Raw genomic sequence first — 23102 nt, forward strand, 5'->3', positions numbered from 1 at the left:
GGATCCCCATGGAGGGGAAAACCAATACCCTAGGATGCACTCCAGTAGACACTGCTTCCTATTATTCTTGGACCTGAGCTCGTATTCAACATCTCCCATGTTCTACTGGCACTCATGGGGTTTTGTGGTACTTGGCAGAAATGGAACCATTTCGCCCCACCCTGGCCTCCTCCCCTCAAAAAGAATGTTAAAACCCATTTCTTCCACAGAAACATACTTTCCAAGCCATAGTAATAATGCTGAAGTTACCGTAGTTTCCATTCTCATCTGACGTGTAGTTGTATTTTGGCAAGTCATCAGTGGCCTCAAAGCCCTTGGCACGCAGATCATCAATGGCATTGACATCCAGCATGATGTGGTCATCATCATCCATACCCTTACCCTGAGACTTCAGCTGCAAATTTAAACCAAAAACAGTCATTTACACAGACAAATCTGATCCAAAATCTTAAAAACAGAGGTACAAAATTACTGTTTCATTAAAGCACTGAAAGATCTTCAAGCAGGTTGACAGGTTGGTTGAAATTAAAAGCTAGAGAAACTCATCAGGTCAGGCAGCATCTGTGGAGAGAGAAGCAAATTCTGAAAGAGTCATACTCGAAATGTCAACTTGACATCTCTCACCAGAGATCTGCCAGACCTGCTGATTTTCTCCAGCACTTTGCTTTTATTTGAAAAGGCTGATTACAGGTTCCACAATGTGTTCCACTGCCATTCTACTGGAAACTAGATAAACAAGACTTGGTACAATTCTTCTATGGTGCATTAACTTGTCACTTCCAAGATCAAGTAAACTGCGTGGATGGGAATTATCCATTTGCATCCATTCATGCAGACTGGATTACTGTGAAGCAGAAAATCAACTTTGCTTCCGATAATTACCTCCATCAATTTAGAGAGAATTGATCTGGAGTTGCCCATGCCTGTTGAATAACTGCGAACATGGGAACCAAATCAGCCTCATTCCTATTCTCACCAGAGTTTTCAGAGATTCCCTATAATGGACTATCAGAGCTTGACAATTTATCTTCCCCAGTCCTTTTCTGTATTTTATGTTGCCTAGTGCCCAAACACACAATGGCTGGTGACAAAATCAAAACCTGTACCCACAAGCAGTCTACTGTACGAACTATTTTAATGACACCAATGGAACGGATAGGGTGCAAACAAACCAACAGATACCAAAATAAAATACATCACCCCAATAAAACCAAAAGGAACCATGCCTATTAAATCAGAGATGACTTCAAAGTCTGTAAGTCATTCTATTGTGACCGGGATAACAAAGTGTGGGGCTGGATGAACACAGCAGGCCAAGCAGCATCTTAGGAGCACAAAAGCTGACGTTTCGGGCCTAGACCCTTCATCAGAAAAAAAAGCAACCGGGCCCTGATGGGCTCTAGCAAAACAGCAGAGATTGTGTGCCCGTTCCAGGACCATGAGGCACCTGTCCAAGTGAGAGTGATGAAGGGGAACAGCCTGCAAGGTACTGTTGCCTGGTTACAGGCAAAGACCACGTGTTCGTGTTTTGCCTGTGCATGCATTTTACAAAAGAGAGGACAAACAGCAGAACATACAGGGAGAGCTCTCTCTAGTATTGTAAAGTGTCAACAGATGCAGATTGCTGCAAGAAACAGTGGTGTGTAAACAGCTTTCCAGAACCAAGCTTTGTGATCTCTCAGGACTCAATGATTGCAGCCATCATCGCAAATCAGTGAGAAAAGACTCAGGTGCAGGCATCAACTCACTTGAGCAGCCTTTTTCTCATTTTCAAAGCCCACCAAGTCCACACTGAGCCCCTTCTCTTCAGCGATCAGCCCAGTTAAATCCACAGGGAAACCATAGGTATCATAAAGCAGCCAGGCAGTGTCACCTGAAAAAAGTAATCATATCACTGTATCAAACCACTGCCAGAAAGCATCAAAATATTACTCTTATTTTCATTTGCTGTAACATTAATTGGCAATAGGTCCTCTCCCCTCCCCCTTTTCTCTCCTGAATGTAGTGATCATGACTGGATACTGTTTAATCATACATCAATCAGCAAGCTTTTTCCAGCAAAAATTCGGAGTGAATATCTGAGGCAGGAGATTATCTTTACTCAGGTTCGCTGAGGCAGAAATAAAGTTTAAGGTATTGCTCGGGTCTTCCTGGACTGAGACATATTTTAAGTAATGATCAGAAACCCGCATGTCTAACTAGTTTATATTTCAATTGATCCACAGTGACCCAACAGGACCCTGGTTTGTGAACCTAAAATATCAATTTGTTGTTACAGCAAGTGAAAAACAGAATGTTGGTGTTTCACACATTGTGTAACAAAGTGCAAAAGTACGGAAGCTCTACTGCAGCAAGACCACATCTGGAATACTGTTTATAGTTCTGGTTTTCTTATTTGAAAATAGATACAATTTCGTTAGAAGAAATTCAAAGAATGCTGACTCAGCTCATTCCTGGGTTGAAAGGCTTATTTAAATGGAAGTTTGATCAGATTGGGCCTATATCCATAGGAATCTGGAAAGGTGGGAAGTGGGCTTATCGAAGCGTATACATGATGCTGAGGGAACATGACAAGGTGGCCCATGTCGGCATCCACCCTCTTATGGAGCAACTGGAACCAAGGAAACAGTTTAAGATAATGGATTTTCCTCTTAAGATGAAGATGCGTGAAACTGTTTTACTCAGAGGTCAGTAGTACATCAAATTCTCCTTCACAGAGCAGTGAAGACAGGGGCACTGAATTTATTCAAGGCTCAGCAAATCATACTTTTGACTGATAAAAGGTTCAGCGGTGAAGACAGGAAAATGAGTTGAAACCACAATCAGATCAGCCCATTCCCAAGTCCCACATTCAAACTGTATGTAAATAGAAAATTGAGTGCATCAATAAAAGTAATTCTAAGTACACAAATCATAGACAAATTCATGTCAAATTGATTTGTCTAATTACAGCCATCAAATGCTACCACAGTGGTTTTATTCTGTTTCTGATTTATTTTCTCCAGCCCCCTTCTTTCCCAAAGGACCCGTCTGAAGTTGAGAAGTGGCTCTGTAACAACACAGCAGATAATCACAAGAATTTTCACAGGTGGTTTATCGGACAGAGACCATGTGGGCGGTGGGGAGGGACAGAGAGAGCAAGACAGCAAAGGGGAGACAAAGAGAGAGAGAGTGAGACAGCAAAAGACAGACAGAGAGCAAGAGACTGCATGAGAGAGCAAAGGGGAGACACTGAGAGCGAAAGCGCAAAGCGGACAGCAAGACCGCAAAGGGGAAACCGACAGAGAGAGAGTGTCTGTCTGAGTGAGCGAGCATGAGATAGCGAAGGGGAGACAGCAAGTGCGAGAGCAAAGGGGAGACACAGACGGAGATAGAGAGAGCAAAGGAGAACGGAAAGGGGATAGTGAGAGTGAGAGTGAGAGCACACACGTGACAGCTTTAGGGATTTGGATGTAGTTAGCTTGATATCCACGGGGACTGTCTGGAGGAACTTAAAGAAATATGGAGAGATCTGTAAACAAGAATGTGTATCCTCCTAAAGTGTTCCTCCATATCTACCCTACTAAAACTACTCATAAGTAGCTCTGCAAACCCTTGCTGTCTGTGCTCAGATAGATGAATCATTAGCTTTAGTCAGCGAGGGATGACAGAACACAAAAAAACTCTGAATCCTCACAGTAATAGAGAAACCAAGATACTTGACTCAGAAACCAGGACATAAATGTTTATTAAATTCCTTTACAAACCTGGAATTCTTTTATCTTCCCCTAAACTTTGGATCTTCCTCTCTAAGATACGACGCCCTCTATTCAGTGTCTTCAGAAACTGCTCCTCTTCATCATTAATAATATCCTTCACCATATCTGGGTCTTTCTTTAGCTCTGGGAATGCATCCCCCTAAGGAGTAAACAAGAAGCTATCCTGCATCATTTCAATTTAATTAATTCATAATTTCTTTACCTAGCCAATATCCCATGGTATTTTATGGCAGTAATTTGAATGATGGATTTCTTTACAAGGACAGAAAAAGTTACGACACTACTATTTTTAAGAGAACAAAGGCTCATCTGTGTGTAATTGCTATTAATCAGGGAATTTTGCAGATTTTTACTTGCTAATCCCAGGGTGCAATGAAACAGCTGGCATTTTAAAACTATATAGTGGGTGTAACAAAATGCAACTGGATGTCATACATCAGACAGGTTACTGGATTCTGTGGACATTACAGTCTAACTGATTTTTAGCTGATACCCATGTCAAGCACATTAGAAAAAGTTCATGAAAGATGAAATGAAAGTAAGCACAATCTGAAATGACAACTAATTCACCTTTTTTAATATTTCTTCTCTCCCCTGATACTATACATTGCCCTCTCAGTCAGGGAGAAACGATGGAACTGTCCAGGGTTATTTAACATCACCATTTGGAATTGGTCCTAGGAAGCTGCACTGTAATGACCCAGGGTAATCTACTCTTCCTTGCATTGTAGTACCAGGCCTGTGCCAGGCAGCCCTTGCTAACAATCTGGGCAAAGGGATGCTCAGAAATTCAAAGGTTTTAAAAAAAACCTATAAATACTGAAAACCTGAAGCAAATGCAGGAAACACAAAGGGCTGAAAAAGAAGAGATCAGTATTTCAGATGCAGTCCATTTGTCAGGGGAGTGTGACCGAAAGTTCTGCACCTGCAAAACACTGACCTTCCTTTTCTCCTTGTGCACTTGGGGAAGTGCAGGTATTCCTCCAGCACCTTGCTCTTTCATTCCAGAGGTGAAATCTTTTGTAACAGCCCCAGAAAATTACAGAGAGGGTGTGATGTACATACCAAAGATTCCACCACCACATCAACCAGGGTTGCAAAGAAACCCTTTGACGCATTCAACTTCTCGTGAGAGTATCGCACTGCTCTTCGTAAAATCCTCCTCAAAACATACCTGCACAGAGAAGCATCTTTAATACCACTGGTCCAACACTTTGTACAACTTGTAGAGGAGAATGGTAAAACTCAGTGAATTAACTATTCCAGATTCTACAACAAATGCAGAAAAAGAAAGCATAAGTAGGAACTTCTTGAATTTTTAACTGCTTCCTCTTATGTCACTGCTTTAGTTGCAGACATTATAAAAATGAGGCAACTCTCAACCTGAATGTGGCACCTGGACTGCTGTTTTGAGAGGGTGAAACGAAAACTGTTTTGAGTTTATACAGCAGCAAACAAACCAATTTAATTCAGGACATCTGGCTTAAGAATAGATCGATCCATTCTGGCTAGCAGAGGTTCATAGCTGTGTGTTTCTGCAAGACTATTGATAATCTCCACAGGTGCTGCAGGCTGTGTAATGAAGTAACGTCCTGAGGACCTCAAGATAATTTTCAATTTGTCCCCTCCATGCTGCTCACAATCCCATCAGAGTGTTCTTTGATTACATTTTTATCTTTTGTTCAGAGGTTTTCAACCTGCTGTACAGAAGTTACAATGAGAATTGTAGTGGGGGTATGCTCCTCTGGTGTCAGCAAATGGCCCTGTATTGAGGAGCCACTCTTCATGTGGAAATACACTAACCCAGATATGCTCTCCTCAGGCAACTGCAGGAAGGGAGGAGACAGCAAGAGCGGGAATGAGAAATTAGAAGCTGGAACTCTGGTTTGAAGTTTTCTTTCCTCAGCTCTTAAAAGCCCTCCTATCACTACCATATTTTTGGGCAGCTAACAGCACAAAACACTCAAAATCCTGAGGACTATATCTTGGTCCTTAGTCTTATTTTAGGAAATAATTTGCTGTTGATTTGTTGAGAGAGAAATGCCCTTACAAAGGGGCATATATGATCTTAAAAGTGGAATACAGTGATGAAGGAGATTGCAAAACATGATTTCTGTGATCTTGCAGTAAAGCAAATCAGGTTAAGAGGTTGTGAAAGGTATGAAAGAAAGCAACCACAACTATATTAATTTAGTTTAATCTGCTGTTAAAATTGTAAACATTCTGTTACTTATTAAATACACATTCTCAAACTGCAACCATATTTTTAATTTGTTTTCACACACAGCTTCAAATTGCTCCTATCCCCTTGGTGACAAAAAAAATCTGATTCTAGGGTGCAAACCCTCAAATTATTGAGGTGCAGCAACAAGAAATTCCAGACAAGAGATAATGGGAACTGCAGATGCTGGAGAATCCGAGATAACAAAATTATCCAGACCAGGTTGTCTTGATATTTTAACTCAAAATTTATAGCTCAACACAGTAGGAATTTCAAAACTAAATGTCAGCTGTCGTGGATTTATGAAGCTTTCAATCACAGAGGATGCCTACGAGTGGTATCTACAACAAAACCTTACGAGTAAAGGTCAGAGAATTCAAAGGTGGCTTCCAGATGGATCTGACTCTCTCCTTCTCATGTACACGCTGTCACTTGGTGACCAAGCAGAAACACGATGTCAGTTTTCATATGTAGACTGATGACACATGGCTCTATGACATCAATAACTCCCTTGACTGGGTAACCGGCAGTCCTAGATTTTACAAGCCCACCCTGTATTTGGGACAATTAACCAGTGTCTTTGAATGGCCAAGGCCTGGACACTATTGACCTGGTGTTTGCTAAACTATCAGAAAACAGTGTGAAAGCACTAAAGCAGGTACAGAGGAAATTCAACCAGATGTTGCCCAGGATGGAGGAATTGAGAGATTAGATAGGCTTGGATTGCTTTCTTTAGAGCACAGAAGATTGAAGTGGAACTTTGATCAAATGGGCCAATGGATGGCAGATGGAGTTTAATTTAGATAAATGTGAGGTATTGCATTTTGGTAAGGCAAATCAGTGCAGGACTTGTACACCTAATGGTAGGCTCCTGGGGAGTGCCACCAAACAAAGAGACTTTGGGGTGCAGGTTTAGATTTTCTTGAAAGTGGAGTCGCAGGTACATAGGGTAGTGAAGGCGGCATTCGGTTCGCTTGCCCCTTCCCACAGCAACCAGGACCATTCAATGCCCTCCTACCCCAAGGGATCAGTTTCTGTGCTGTACAACTCCTTGACTTTATGATTGAAGTCTGTAAGATTATGAGAGGTATGGACTGGGTGAATAGATAGCAGCTATTCCCCTTGGTTGAAGGGGTCAATCACGAGAGGCCATAATTCTAGGGTAAGGGGAGAAGATTCAGAGGCAATTTGGGAAAGATTGTTTCACTCAGCATATGATGTGAATCCGAAATGCACTGCCTGGGAAGGTAGGGGAGGCCAGAAACCTTACAACCTTTAAAAAATATCTGGATGAGCACTCCAAATATCATAACATATCAAGAATATGGCTCAAGTATAGGAAACTGGGATTAGCTCACTTTTAATGGTAGTTATATCAATGCAGACTCAAAGGACCGAAAGGCCTTTTCTGGACTGTATGAATCTGTGAAACACTAGCCAGGTCCCAACTGAAGTAGTGTATCCAATTCTGGCTAGCACAATTTAAGAGGGATATCAAGGCCTTAGAAGAGATACCATAGGATGGCATCAAAGACAGAAGATTTCAGATGAGACAAGGGAAACTGGAGCTGTTCTCCTCAGAGCAGAGAATGTTAAAGGGAGATACCAGCTTACATCAATTACTAAGTGGAGAAAAGGATAAGCAAATTGAAAATGGCTTGAGCTGTGAACACAAACAGCAGTCACATCAAGCTGAGATGAGGCCAAGCGCTGGGGACCAAGAGCAATATAGCAACTAGGAGGTATATTCTTGTAAGGAAATAGTCTGCCTCCACTTGTGGGGACTGATGCAGTGTCCAAGTGGATGCATTCAACTGCACAATTTCCTAATGTTTTCCAACTTACCCTCTACCAGTGTTGTCTGGTCTGCCTCCATCAGACAATGCAATTGTTATCGTCCTTGCGTGATCTGCCAGCACTCTGTATGCCATGTCTATTCCATCAACATCCTCAGGGCCCACCTTCCCAGTGTACGGCCTGGCTCCAGTGCCCTAAAATTTTATAAAATGAAGAATTAAATACGTTGCTTCCAAACCAGAGCAGCACATGATGGATTTGACTAACAGTGAAGTGTCACAGACGCTGGCTCTTTTATGGTGCTGTATATATTGGAGTTTCTGTTCTGTCACACAATACCAACAAGTGGTGTTGCTCTCTGGGTGACAGCCCTGATTTTCTGGCTTTCTGATATTAGGGGATCATAATTCATTCAAATAATGCGACTCACAAGGAAGCCTCGAAATGGAGGCAAAAATTGAAAAGCAGCTCATGCTTTAAATTCAGCACAGTGTAAGTTACAGGGTGACATTACCTCATTTAAGTGCCATGTCTGCAAACCCAGATGAGGAGTATTGAGAGCTTTAGTCTTATTTGGGTACACTCACCACAACCACTGGTTGAGAAGAATGGTTTCATTATGTAGTCTCCAGGTTTTTCACAAGGTCATTACAGTCACATTAACCTGAAAATACCTCTTTTTTTGTTAAAAAGAAAGCTGATTGTTTCTTTCTCTGCAGTATTAATCTAAAGTACCCTGAATACAAAATTCATTTAAAGACAGAAACATACACAGACACAGATAAAACAGAGTAAAATGCACCACAACCTGAACCTGTTGTAGGTAAACTAACTAGTTGAATAACTTACCTTTTGGATGGTTTTGAAATAAGGTTGAAACAGGTCAGTGTCATAGTTTGACATCTTTTGCTGCAAGATTGACACAAGCCTTTCCAAACCCATTCCTGTGTCAATACTCTTCTTTGCCAGAGGGTTCAGACTGCCATCAACTTCTCTGGGGCAGAGGGAGCAATGAAGTAATTAGGGTTTGTCACTGACATTAAGGTAGGCAGTTTGAAAGCAGCATAAATGGAACCGTAACATCATAAGGAGATACTGATTGATAGATTAAATAAATCCATACATGGATTTCAATTCTGATAAATGTGAGGTCTTCCAACACAAGTACAAAAAGGGTAGTTTCTAAATGGTTAAGAGGTAAGATATAGATATCATGAAAATATCATGCATAGGTGAAGAAAACTAATCACAAAGATTGATGGATGGCTAGAATACTAAGTGCATAAGTCATGCTTGAACTATACAAAGCCCTGGTTAAGCCACATGGAGATATTGAGTTCTGGCCACCACACCTTAGGAAGAGTTTAGTGATTCTGGATGGAGCATGCAAATAAGCCCTTGGAGCCCACGTAAAATGGTAACACAAACAAGGGTAGTATTCCCTAGAATTTAGAAGATTAAGGGGTGATTTAGTCAAAAGTTTCAAGCTAATAAGGAGAACAAATAAGATAAACAGAACTTATTCTCACTGGCTGTGGAATTTCGGACTAGGGGACATATCCTAAAAAATCAGTACCAAACCTGACAGGAGAAGAGAAATGACGAAAAACTTTGAAACGTACACTGTGATAGAAGTCTGGAACTTCTTCACAAATGATAATCAAGTCTGGATAAATTGTTAAATGTAAACAGAGATAGCTATCACCTTGTTAACTAAACTTAGTAAGAGATAAGAGATTAAGGAGGATACATGCAATTAGGTCACAAACCAGCCACGATCTCACTAAATGGTGAGACAGGCTGAAGGGGATAAATGGCTTATTCCTGTTTCAATGCTGCTTGAAACACAAGCATCTGATATCAGTGCAATGAGAGACAACGAGGAATTCTATATGCATGCTGCTGTAAAATTTTACATCAGTTCAATATGTAGTACTGAAAGAGGAAACTAAGGCTCCGATATCCAATGCTGCTCTGTCATTCCTAACTTAGTGCTCAATTCCCAAGGATGTTTCAATAATATCCAAGAGATTTCTCACAGCTGAGTATATGAGCTGGTATGCATTCCGCTACATCATAATGCATGTGCCAACTACGGGTCTACTGATAGCAAATTCACCCAAGTCAGTAGGTTGTGGGTTCAAATCTTAGTCCAGAACCTGACACAAAAGTCAAGGTTTATAAGCCAATGCAGTAGTGCACTGTTAGAGATGCTGTTCTATGGAGGAGTCATTTGACAAAGGCCTTTCAGGGTATGTAAAAGCTCCTATAGAATTATTTTGAAAAAGAGGTGACCTATCCTCAGTGCCCTAGAAAATATTTATGCTTCAATTAGCATCGTAAAAACTGATTATTTAGTCACTGTGCAAGTTCACTATGCTGTATTTCCTACATTGCAATAGTCAATATACTTCAAAAGTACATTATTGGCTGCAAAGGGTTTCCGAACATCCTTTAGTAGAGAAAGATTGTATGCAAATACTATATAGACCTTATATTAAAAAAAACAACAGTCATGTTTACTGCCTGATGCTAAGTAAAAGAGATCCAAATTCACATCGTACAGTGTAAGGCAAAGCACCACTGTCAGAAAGCACCTCAACTAACAAAGTGTTTAAAAGCAAAATGAATCAGCTCCAAATAAAATGGCAGTGCTGATTTGTCTCAATAATGTTGAGCCAAGTCCTGGCTGGGTAAAAGGTTTTGATGCAGTGCTGAATGACAGCAAAGTTACCTGTTGAACTGAATGAACACAAGGTTCCAGACCTCCAGAACGTTAGGGTCATCCATATTGACCAAGTGAGCAGCGTCACGGCCTCCAATACGATCGTAATGTATCTCACTGCAGGGACCACAAGGTCCAGTATCACCCATCTCCCAGAAATTATCCTTCATGCTTCCTGGCAGAATCCGTCCCTCAGCCACTCTATGCAGAGAGATACAATCAATTACATCTAATACAGTTCGAAAAAGCCCAAGCCAAGTTCTAATTGTACGAATTTATTTCTAATTCTAATTTATGTTCTGTGTAGTTCAGGGCCTGAAGCAACTTTTCAATTAAATACCTTATTACTGGACAGGTATTTTCTTTTCCCCATACATTCTATTCAGAAATATCTGGCAAATGATATGTGTACTCAAAGGATCGGATAATGGCAGCAATCCAGACTAGGAAGATTGAAAAGTAATTCCCAGACCTATGCTGAGTTAGCTAGCCAACTTCAGCCAGGACAGCATTATTTTCCTTACCCAATTCAAGCTCATTCTTCTAATCCACGGAGTTGAAGAGTGTTTGCAATGGGGAGCTGAAAGCTCACATCTTTCCAAAAAGGGTCAACAATCCCTTGTATGTTCACTTACAATTCGCTCTGTTATTATACTGGAAACATTGCCAGCGGACAGCAAGAACAACAGGCATCAGCCCCCACCATGAGTAAGTTTACCTAATCCTCGCCACCAATGATAGGTAATTTTTCAGAATAAGATGTTTAGCTATAAAGGGATCTAGCTAAATGCACATAAACACACAGAACAAAACTGAATTCTCGTCAATGGAACCCAGCACGACAGGAAAGGCAGTAACTGGAGAAATAAAGAAAATCTCACCCCAGATTTAGCCAGATTTGCTTGCATTCAAGATCTGGTTCCAGCCCTGCTTTCTCATTCCCGCCAAAATAAGTCACGTACAGACGTTCGATGGGGATCCCGAATTCGTTTGTCAGCAGCTCTAAGGCCATCTCACATGCCAATGCCTACGCAATCAAAGCAAAATAAAGTCACCCCACAGAAACTGAATCAGTACAAGGGAGGATCTCATTTCATCAAAGTATCTTCCTACTACTGCAAACTATAGCAACATGGGTCGTATTTGTGGAATAAACACAGAGAGAGAACAAACTTAAATCAATAAAGGGGGCGGCTACACAGGAATAGGAACGGAAGTGGTTGTCTGCCAAATTTCACAACAGACTGGGCAGGTTGTCTCCCAGCAAATTACGTTGCTATGATCTTAGTGGCATGTTCCAAGATGACAAATACTTTGCATTGTTAGAAGTTTTACAAACTTTCACATTCCAATCCTTCGGTTCTTTAAACTGCATCTAGGTAGTTAACCAAATCATCTCACACAACAGCCACATTACTTAACGATACCAAATGCAAAGTTAAAAGTTGAGCTCATCTTTCATTTGTCTTGCAAGGTATGGGGTTAGGAGCACCTACAGCAAATGCTGCTCTAACCCCCTGTAATCCTGTCACAGTATTCTGCTGTATGATGGGGGCTTTGAGATCTTGTTGTGTAGCACTCTAGTCCATACTTTACTTGAACGATATAATCCCCAAAATGTCTTAGTCCACACTCTCCAACACCGAGCCAGAACCTCTATCAAACTTAATTCTGAAAAGTGTGAGGGATGCACTTTGGAAGAGGTAACAAGACAAGGGATGGACAGACACTAGAAAATCAGAGGAACAAATGGATCTTGGGGTACTTGTCCACAGATTCCTGAAGGTGGCAGGACATGTTAACAGGGTATTTAAAAAGGCATATGGGACACTTGCCCTTATCTATGGTGGCATAAACTATAACAGCAGGGAGGTTATGTTGGAGCTACACAAATCTTTGGTAAGCCACAGCTGGAATACAGCGTGCAGTCTGGTCAGTGCCCGATAGGAAAGATGTGATTGCACTGGAGGGGGTGCTGATGAGATTCACCAGGACGATGCCTGGGATGCAGTATTTCAATTTTGAAGAGAGGCTGGATAGACTTGGGTTGTTTCCGTTACAGCAGTCGAGGCCGAGAGGGGCCCTGACTGAGGTGTATAAGGATATGAAGGACGTAGACAGGGATGGATACAGAGCAGCTGTTCCCCGTACTTGAAGCATCAGTAACAAGGGGACATAATTTTAAGGTGAAAGGCAGGAGGTTTAGAGGGAAATTGAACGAAAAAAATTTTTTCAACTCACAGGGTGGTGGAAATCTGGAATGCACTACCTGGGGTTGGGGAGCTGGGGAGAGAGAGCGGGGAATAGAGATGAGAAACCTCAATTATAGTAAGTACCTGGACGAACATTTGAAATGTCATAACATTCAAGGCTATGGGCCAAGTGCTGGGAAGTGGGACTAATGTAGATCCAGCGTAGTTTTGTGCGTGCACACTCGATGGGCTGAAGGGCCTCTTCAGTACAGTATGATTCCTTAATTTTGAAATCAGCAAATGTCGTTAGTCATTTCTCAACATTTTTCACTCTTAAAATTAATCTAAGGAAGTTCCTAAGAAAACTACTGCATTTACCTTGAAATAATCACCAAAGGACCAAGAACCCAACATCTCAAAGAAGGTGTGATGATAAACATCCTTTCCCACATCATCCAGATCGTTGTGTTTCCCTCCTGCACGGATGCATTTCTGAGTGTTTGCAGCTCTTGTTAGTTTTGCCATTGGGTGGGATGGGTCAATAGTGTTCAGGAAAATTGGTTTAAACTTTAAAGGAAAAGATAAGTCACTCATTAGAAAATGGTACTCATGCTAACACTCTGGAATTCTGTGGCTGCCACTCCTTCAACATGGCTAATCACCAAGCATGAGTGGGTACAGCAAATGTTAAACATACAGGTTAAAAAAAATCACTGCCCCATCTGATACCACCTTCACCAGACTTCCAAACATTAAGATATGTTTACGCACACCATGCTACAGTATTTCAGATGGGAACCTGGCTTGATTTCCATATTCCCCTCCAGGAGACATGAATCTAAATAAAGAAACCTAGCTGCTTCCTCAGCTGCAAATCTGTCAATAGAGTATCAAATTGAAACCCAATTTATGGGCCTTGATCTGTTTGGACAACACCTTTACTCACTGGTTAAGTGGAAGATAAGGGTAAAGGGATCACTAAATATTTTTCAAAGTGGAAAACTCCCTTGTATCTCTCCCCAGCAGCAACCTCTGCACATTACACTCCTGGATGAAAGCACTCAATTCACCCAAGGCTAAGTTTGTGCCTCTCATGCATGCTACCACATCAGCTCTTACACGTGTACAGTACGTACCACATCAACATTAAGCGAACTGTACTACCTAAAATTTACAGAGTTGGCCTATATTCTTGATTTGATATTCAATTGTGTCGTATCCCAGGAGCTCAGGTGCTCCGCAACAGAAACTCTGCACCACTTCTGATTGATATCAGATATGCCTGAACCTTGCCTTGATGGAACAACCATTCTCCCCAGCCACAGGTCAAGGAAAAGTAGTAGAGATGGGATCCCACAGACAATGTTCCTGCACAAGAGAGGGAGAAAATGGTCACAGATTTACTGGCTGATTTTTCTACTGTAACTCCAAATGGGCACCTAAGCTAGAGGGGAGATGCAGTGAAACATGCCAGTACCAATCAACTGACTTACATGTACACCCTAGAAACAGGTCGAATGAAGAAAGACGAGCTATCCTTTTGTCTGCTAACACCATTCCCCCACGGCCTTCAGTCCAGCAATCCCCCATCAACTGACCTTAAACCCAATCACAATCTTACTTTGCTGTTCTGTACATAATAGATATGTAACTGTGATATTATTGGATGGGATAAACCCTTTCTTTGTACAACACTGTTGCTGAATTAACAGCGAATGAATGCATTTTATCAAACCAAATTAAAATAAATTTAGATGTCATTTGATAGCATCCAATACTGAAGTCCATATGGAATCTAACTATCAGTCAGTGATCATGTGAGATAGAAACAGCTTCGCTTCTAATGGGAAGATAATTAGGTTGATAATCTAGGAAGTGATAAAATGGGCTAAAGGACCTTCAACCTGACCTATACAAATGGAATTGTGAAATGGCAAAGTGGACAAGTCCAAACAGATACAAATTAAGTCATGGTTGATGTTTCTTCCTAATATAACAGATAGAATTTTCATATAAAAAAACTTACCAAATCATGCAGTCATACAGCTCAATTTCAAGGCTTTAGGAGATGAACAGCTTCCAACAGAATATGGCAATGTGGTAGACCTACCTGGTTCATACCAGCATTGGCAAACAGAAGCGTGGGGTCATCGAGAGGGATAGTTGCTGAGGAATGGACATACTCGTGGTTGTAACGCTTGAAGAAGTCAATGAACTTCTGGCGAATCTGTCCAGCATTCATTGTAGAATCCATTTTGGAAACAAGTTAGAGGGTCTGAGAGAAACGAGAGCATGAGTTAAATGCTTTAGAAGCTTTTGTCTCCCATTATCTTACCTTTCAAGTAATACTTCATTTTTCCTCCTCATTTCACTTAGTCATTAAGCAATCCTAAGCTAATCTAGTCCATTCACCAGTATTTGGCCCACATTCTCTAAACCCTTCCCATTCATATACCCATCCTAGTGCATTTTAAATGTTGTAATTGTGCAACTGATCTTGGCAATTCGTTCTATCCATGCCCAACACGATTTTATAAACTACTATGAGGTCACTCCTCAGCCTCCAATGCTGCCACAAAAAACAGCCCCGGCCTTTTCAGCCTCTCCCTACAGCTCAAGCCCTCCAAACCTGGCCGCATCCTTGTAAATCTTTTCTGAACCCCTTCAAGCTTCGCAACATCCTTCCTATAGTAGGGAGACCAGAATTGCACACATTTTTTCAAACACGGCCTTAACCAATGTCCTGTACAGCCGCAACATGACCCCCTCCCAACTCTTATATGCTCAATGCATTGACCAATAAAGGCAAGCATAACAAACGCTGCCTTCACTATACTATCAACCTGCGACTCTACTTTCAAGCAACTATGATCCTGCAGTCCAGGATCCCTTTCTCAGCAACAGTCCCCAGGACCACCCCATTAAGTGTATTAGTCCTGCACCAATTTACCTTTCCAAAATGCACCTCACATTTATCTAAATTAAACTCCATCAGCCACTCCTTGGCCCATTGGCCCATCTGATCAAGATCCTGTTGTACTCTGAGATAACCTTCTTTGCTGTCCACTACACCACCAATTTTATGCAAAACTTACTAACCACACCTCCCATATTCACATCCAAATCAATTATATAAATGATGAAAAGCAGTAGACCCAGCACCCATACTTTGGCACACCATGGGACACAAGCCTTCAGTTTGAAAAGCAACCCTCCACCAACAACCTGTTTTCTACCTTTGAGCCAGTTCTGTATCCAAATGGCTAGTTCTCCCTGTATTTCATGTGATCTAACCTTGCTAACCAGTCTACCATGAGGAACCTTGTTGAACACCTTCCTGAAGTCCATATAGAACACTCCCACTGCTCTGCCTTCATCAATCCTCTTTGTTACTTCTTCAAAAACTTCAATCAAGTTAACGAGACATGATTTCCCACATACAAAGCCATGTTGATTATCCCTAATTAGTCCTTGCCTTTCCAAACATGTAAATCCTGTCCTTCAGGATCCCCTTCTACAACATGAGGTCAGGCTCACAGTCTATAGATCCTGGCATTTCCTTACCACCTTTCTTCTGAGCCTTAGCTTAATGCAACTTGAAACATATGAAAGCTTTTTCAACTTTACTGGACTCTCATTTACTTCCCTAAAACAGCTCTTCCTGGCACCGAAACTCTGCTGAATGATTTACAAGAAAAGTGACCACTGCCCACTGCTGATAGACAGGAAAACATTACTAATAACTGCAGAGATAGTAGGAACTGCCGACACTGGAGATCTGAGATAGCATGGTGTTGGGCTGGATGAACACAGCAGGCCAACAGCATCAGAGGAGCAGGAAAGCTGACGATTCGGGTCGAGACCCTTCTTCAGAAATTAATAGCTATTATTTTTGTTCCATCCAACCAAAATTGAAATCTTCATGTGTCTATTATTATTTTCCTCCTTCTTGGTCTACATCTCACTAACCTCCTCCAGCAAATATTCATATCTTAGAATTTTGCGACAACACTTCAAAGCACAATCCTGCCAATTCTTTTAAGATCTCAACTTATTCCTACACTAAGCAATTCTTTAAATTGATGGGGGGGGGGGGAAATGTGGTCTTTGCCATTGCTTTTTTCTCTTGGACTTCTTTATGATCACAACCATTTTCTAACTTAAATGGTGCATGAATGGTGACTTACTTTTTCTGTCACGGGAAGCAGGTATCACTAGCAAAGGTCAGCATTCATTGCTCACCCCAACTGCCCTTGAACTGATAAGTTTGTGAGGCCATTTCAGAAGTCAAGAGTTAGCCACATCACTATAGGCAGATCAGCAAAGTAAGGCAAATTTCCTTCTCTAAAGGAAGACAGTGAACCAGATGGATTTTTAACAGCAATTGATGATAGTTGTTATGGTCACCGTTACTAAGGCCAACTTTTAACTCAAGATTTATTTAGTAAATTTAAATTCCTCCAGTTGTCATGATGGCATTTTAACATCTATTCTCAGAACATTATCTTGGGCCTCTCTAACACTGCCCCAGTGACTACATCTCCATTTATCCTGACCTGCACTTTTCCACTATTGTTTCTTCCATTCTTCATAATACTCAATTTTTTCCTTAAATTATTCCACGATCCTTAAAATTTCACAATCTTGTTCATTATTTTAGCCTTAGTAGACCTCCTGCACTAGCCACTGGAGCTGACCACGTGTAATCTCACTAGGTTCAACTGACCTCCTATTTTGATACCTTTCTATGCTTTATCTCGAGTTCCTTTATTGTTGCTTCCACAGCAGACTGCCTAATCTCACACAGCACTCAGTTATATCAGGTTTAATTTCACAAAATACTGGCTGTGCACATGGGGCATGCTGTTACATTCCTCTATTTCTCCAATCAACTTAGAACATCTCCGTCCCTTCTGACAATTTTTATCAGCTTGCCCAGTTCGAAATAGGCGGGAAGCCAGCGCGACCCATTACATCTATGATCAGCTCAATTTTAGGAAAGCTATGTGGCAATAGCATCAAATGAAAGAAGCACAGAATGCCAGCAAGACATCTAAAACTGCAATCAGATAGTTATCTAAAAAGGATAGATGCTCCAGCGTAAAGCAGGAGAGGGACAAGCTGAGTTTCTCTCAGAGAACTGGCATTGTCACAATGTGCCAGATGGCCTCGCCCTGTGCTGTAACCATTCTACAAAGGAAAAGACCAGGTGTTCTGTTTTTGTGGTGGTGTTGCTCATTGGATTGGTCAGGGAGAACCTCGCTCACAAGATTCTCAAAACTGCACTGGAAGATCAGCCTTGATTATGAAAGTCTCCAGAACAGGATTTGCACCCAGGAACTAGTGATCCTGGCAAGGGGAAGGATGTACAACGTTGGCCTGAAGTCAGAGTCAACACAGCACAGAAACAGACCCTTCAGTACAACTCGACAATGCCAACTAAGTTTCCCGAACTAAACTAGTCCCATCTGTCCGCATTTGGCCCATATCCCTCAAACCCTTCTTATTCATGTACCTGTCCAAATATCTTTTAAATATTGTAACTGTACCTGCATTTACCACTTTTTCTGGCAGTCCATTCCACATACAAACCATTCTGAGTGAAAAGCTGCCCCTCCAGTACCTTCAAATCTTTCTCCTCTCACCTTAAAAATATGCCGTCTACTTTTGAAGTCTCCAACCCTAGGGAAAAGACCTCGGCTATTCATTTTACCTATGCCCCTCATGAGTTGATAAACCTCTAAGGTCACCCCTCAACCTCCTACACTCCAGTGAAAAAAATCCGAGCTTATCCAGCCTCAGTAACATCCTTGTAATCTCTTCTGCACGCTCTCAAATTTAATAATATCCTTCCTATAGCAGGGTGGCCAGAACTATAAACAGTACTCCAAAAGTGGCCTCAGCAGCGTCCTGTATAACCACATCATGATATCCCAACTCTATACTCAATGGTTTGAGCAATGAAGGTAAGCATGTCAAATACCTTCTTTACCAGTCTGTCTATCTGTGAAACAATTTTCAATGAACTATGTACCTGAACCTGTAGGTGTCTACGTTCTACAACATTTCTTAGGGCCCTATGATTAACTGCCTAATCCCTGTCCTTGTTCATGTTACCAAAATGCAAAACCCCTCATTTATCTAAATTAAACTCTATCTGCCACTCCTCAACCCATTGGCCCAACTGATCAAGATCCCTTTGCAATTTTAGATACTCTTCCTCACTGTCTACTATACCACCAATACTGCCATCATCTGCAAACTTATGAACCATGCTTCTGATATTCTCATCCAAATCATTTTATGTAAATGACTAACCAAAGTGGACCCAGCACCAATCCCTGTGAAACACCACTGGTCACAGGCCTCCAAGTCCAAAAAATAATCCTCCAACACCACCTGCTGTCTTTTACCATCAGGCTAATTTTATTTCCAAACTGGCAAGCTGTCCCTGAATCCCCCATGATCTAACTTTACTGACCAATCTACCATGCAGGACATTGTTAAAGGCCTTACTAAAGTCCATGTAGACTATATCTTCCATTCTGCCCACATCTATCTTCTTGATCACATCCTAGAAAAGCTCAATCAAGTTTGAGTGACGTGATTTCCCAAATAGAAAGCCAGGCTGACTATCCCTAACCAGTCCCTGCCTCTCCAAATGCATGTGAATCCAGTCGTTCAGAAACACCCTCAACAACATACCCATCAGCGGCATCAGACTCAGCAGTCCATAGATTCACCAGGCTTCTCATTGCAGCCTTTCTTAAATAAAAACACATTAGCCACACTCCAGTCCCTGGCATCTCACCCATGGCTGTGGACGACACAAATATCTCTGCTAGGGGCCTGGCAATTTCTTCCGTAGCTTGTCCTGGGATACACTTGATCAGGTCCCAGAGATTTATCTACCTGCATGCTTTTTAAGGCCTCCAGCACCTCCTCTTCTGTAATGGGGGACTCTTTTCAAGATATTATTCATTTCCACCCTGGAGTTCACACAGACATCACGCACAGTTCCAGCATGGTATAGATCTTGCATAAATGACAAGCACCTTGTCCAACGCTTTGGTCCTGGACTCATCAGGACAGATGCAAGAATGTCACATTTCAACTGTTTGTCATTCCTGAATCTGTCCTTGATGAGTGAAAAATGGGGGTGGGAGGGGAGAACTTGAGCAACACGCCTCTCTTTTTAGCAATTAGTTAGATTTTTAAAATGTTCTTATAGCACCAATGACCTCTCCCCTTCCAAGTCACTGCCCGCCTCTCCTGCTGGACCCGATGGGCCGCAGCGCCGCCTCACACCAGGAGCATGAGGCCGCACTCACTGACATCAAACTCGACCGCAAACACCCCCGCTGGACTGATGTAAAGTAAAACGGTTTAGATTCGGTCACCGAGCGCCGAAGACCCACTCCCGGCCCCCTCACTCACCCGGCTCCAGCCCCCGGCCCTCAGCACGTCTAACACCACTGCCTCCTCGGGCTCGTCCGCCCCCACACAAACCCCGCCCACCCCCCGCCCTTATTGGTCAAAACCCGACGGCCGGGCCGGAATGCCGATCGTTGATTGGCGTGAAGGCACGTCGGTCCAGCGGGCGGGCCCCGCCCCTCGCGGCTGATGCAACTCGGGCCACGTGACCGTTGGCCCGGGCGGGAGCTGTCAATCAAACTGTTCCCTGGGAGAGTGGGCCACTGGGTAGGGGGGATATTACTATGTGACAGACCATCACTGCAAAAGGTTGCATTTTGTTAGCGCCTCTCCCGCCTCGAAGCGTCACTGCGTCCAATACCCTGCAGAATAGGAAATCCGAAATCAAAGCTGTCGAATGGTGGAAATGTTCAGCTGATAAGACAAGTATTTACAGAGGTGTTGCCTCATAAGCTGAATATTTCCCGTCGTTTTCTTCCTCCCCACGGTTTATTGTGGCCGATGAAGGTGGGGCTCAGTTTGTAAATGGCAAATTCCGATGTGCACAGCTAAGGACAGTATTAACTTGCAGCTCGAAGCATATATGTATGCTCAGGTTTAGCAAATTAAGTTGTGAAGGCTCTGATAATCATTTGCTTGCAAAATAGAGACACACTGCATTAAAGGTGCTGAAAATCTGGAAGATTCGGAGAGTGAGAGATGATATGATTGAAATGTACAAGATCCTGGATTGACTGGGCAAGGAACAGTTCTGAAGAAGGGTCACTGGACTGGAAAGTTTAACTCTGCTTGTTCTCCAGAATCTGCATAAAAACAGAAAAAGCTGCGAATGCTGTAAATCAGGAACAAAAACAGAAGTTGCTGGAAAAGCTCAGCTGGTCTGGCAGCATCAGTGATGTAAAAATTAGAGTTAATGTTTCAGGTCCAGTGACCCCTCCTCAGAACACGTAGGAAGGGTCACTGAACCCGGAACATTAACTCTGACTTTTTTCTTCATGGAGGCTGCCAGATCTACTGAGCTTTTCCAGCAACTTCTGCTTTTGTTCCTGATTTACAGTTCTTTTATTACATTGACAAGGATTACGTGGAAAAGATGTGGGTCAATGCAGAACAAGCAGGCACTGTTTTAAAATGAGTCCCTTATAGTACAGAGATGGGGAGAAGATGTTATTTCTCTTGGAGCTCTCTGCCTCAGAAAGCAGTGCATGTAAGGTAACTGTGGAGCTGGATGAACACAGCAGGCCAAGCAGCATCTCAGGAGCACAAAAGCTTGTAAGGTAGATGTCTTTAACTATTTTTAAAGCAGAGCTACATAAATTCTATGAGGCGGGGGATCAAAGGTTGAACTGAATGAGCTTCATTCTCTCATGAGTACAGTGAAATGTGTTCAAGTCGCCACCTATGGCACCATCTTAGGCACAAGGGTACAGATCCTTCTGAAGGAAAAAATAATTAGAAAAATAAAGAAGCAAAAAGATCCAGCATTACAGCCCATAGGAATAAACTAGAAAATAGAGAAATTAATAGATCAGAACAACAGCCCTTGCGACCCAGTCCACGCTGACACCAAAGCCTTCAGCCCGCACTGGGCCTTGACTCCAGACCCTACCGGGCTTCACCTCAAGGCCAGGAGACCACTGTAGAAACACCGTGAGGCTGCAAATCAATGCTGCGCCAGGGCTACTCCGCCAGGACGAGGGACCGCCAGGAACCACTGTGTCGAGCTACGAAAACGCCACGACAGGCCGAGAGATCACCACGCCAGGCCATGGGATTGCCGTGCTGGGCCGAGAAACCATCCGCCGGGTCAACACTAGCCTCGCACTGAGATGCCGCTAAGAATAAAGAAGAGAGAGAAAATGACTCAAAAAAAAAGACAGGACGGGGTGGATGAGCTCCTAGGTGCCCTAACTCGCTGCCATCTTGAAAGTTGTTGGGTAGGTGGGAATGTGGAATTCAGAACAGGATCAGCCATGATCCACTGACTGACTACGCAAAACCAATGGCCTGACTACCCTATTTGTGCTCCTATTTCCAATGTACGTGAGTCAATAAGAACCTGGGGGAAAGGGATCAAAGATGTGGTGAATCAAAGAGTAAAGATAAGGCAAGAGAGCAAGGCATTCATGTGAGAAATGATATAGGACTGTGACAGGACGGATAACAAGTTCTATTGGTAAATATTGGTAAAACATGCAAAGGCAGGACTTATACAATTCATGATATGGCCTTGGGCAGTGTTGTTGAACAGAGAGATCTAGGGGTTCAGGTGCATAGCTTTTTGAAAGTTGCATCATATGTAAACAAGGTGATTAAGAAGCCGTTTAGCACGCTTGACTTCATTGCTCAGACCTTTCAGTACAGGAGTGGGACGTCATGTTGAGGTTGTACAGGGTGTTGGTGAGGCTTCTTCTGGAATACTGTGTGTAGTTGTGGTTTTGCTGCTGTAGAAAGTATATTATTAAGGGGGGGGGAGAGTTGAAGAGAAAAGATTTACCAGGATGTTGCCAGGAATGGAGGGTCTGAGTTAAAAGGAGAGGCCAGGTAGACTGTGACTTTTTCCACTGGAGCTTAGAAGGCTGAGGGGTGACTTTATAGAGGTTCACAAAATCATGACGAGCGTGGATCAGGTGAATAGCCGGGGTCTTCGCCCTAAGGTGAGGGAGTTCAAAACTGGAAGGTATTTTTAAGGTGAGCGGAGAAAGTTTTAGAAAGGACACAAGGGGCAACTTGTTTATACAGAGAGTGGTTTGTGTGTGGAATGAACTTCCAGGGGAGGTGATGGATGCAGGTAAAGTTACAATGTTTAAAAGGCATTTGGACAGGTACATGAACACAAAATGTTTGTACAGATACAGGCTAGTGGGACTAGTTTAGTTTGGCAACGTGGTTGGCATGGACTAGTTGAACCAAAATTTGAACCATTCATGCTGTATGACTCTATGACTCTAAATCAGAAAGCAAATCAACAAATA

At 42.4% G+C, this 23102-nt stretch overlaps 1 protein-coding gene across 2 annotated transcripts in view; it reads right to left on the reverse strand.

Moving 5' to 3' along the window:
* The window catches only part of aars1 (alanyl-tRNA synthetase 1), a 38633-nt gene extending 18437 nt beyond the window's left edge, over positions 1-20196 (reverse strand). Inside the window, exons 1-11 of one of the 2 annotated variants that reach the window (XM_048546589.1) lie at positions 20131-20196; positions 14804-14968; positions 13072-13260; positions 11383-11528; positions 10511-10702; positions 8626-8770; positions 7825-7970; positions 4824-4932; positions 3747-3897; positions 1749-1873; positions 250-394 (exon numbers count right to left, since the gene is read on the reverse strand). In XM_048546589.1, coding sequence (XP_048402546.1) covers positions 250-394; positions 1749-1873; positions 3747-3897; positions 4824-4932; positions 7825-7970; positions 8626-8770; positions 10511-10702; positions 11383-11528; positions 13072-13260; positions 14804-14947 — 1492 coding nt within the window. In that variant the 5' untranslated portion in view covers positions 14948-14968; positions 20131-20196. Of the gene's footprint in view, positions 1-249; positions 395-1748; positions 1874-3746; positions 3898-4823; positions 4933-7824; positions 7971-8625; positions 8771-10510; positions 10703-11382; positions 11529-13071; positions 13261-14719; positions 14969-20130 lie in introns of those variants that run through there. The other variant, XM_048546590.1, reaches the window with a different exon arrangement.
* Between the last annotated feature and the right edge of the window lie 2906 nt (positions 20197-23102).

Source organism: Stegostoma tigrinum, chromosome 16, assembly GCF_030684315.1.
Source record: "Stegostoma tigrinum isolate sSteTig4 chromosome 16, sSteTig4.hap1, whole genome shotgun sequence".
NCBI lineage: Eukaryota > Metazoa > Chordata > Chondrichthyes > Orectolobiformes > Stegostomatidae > Stegostoma > Stegostoma tigrinum.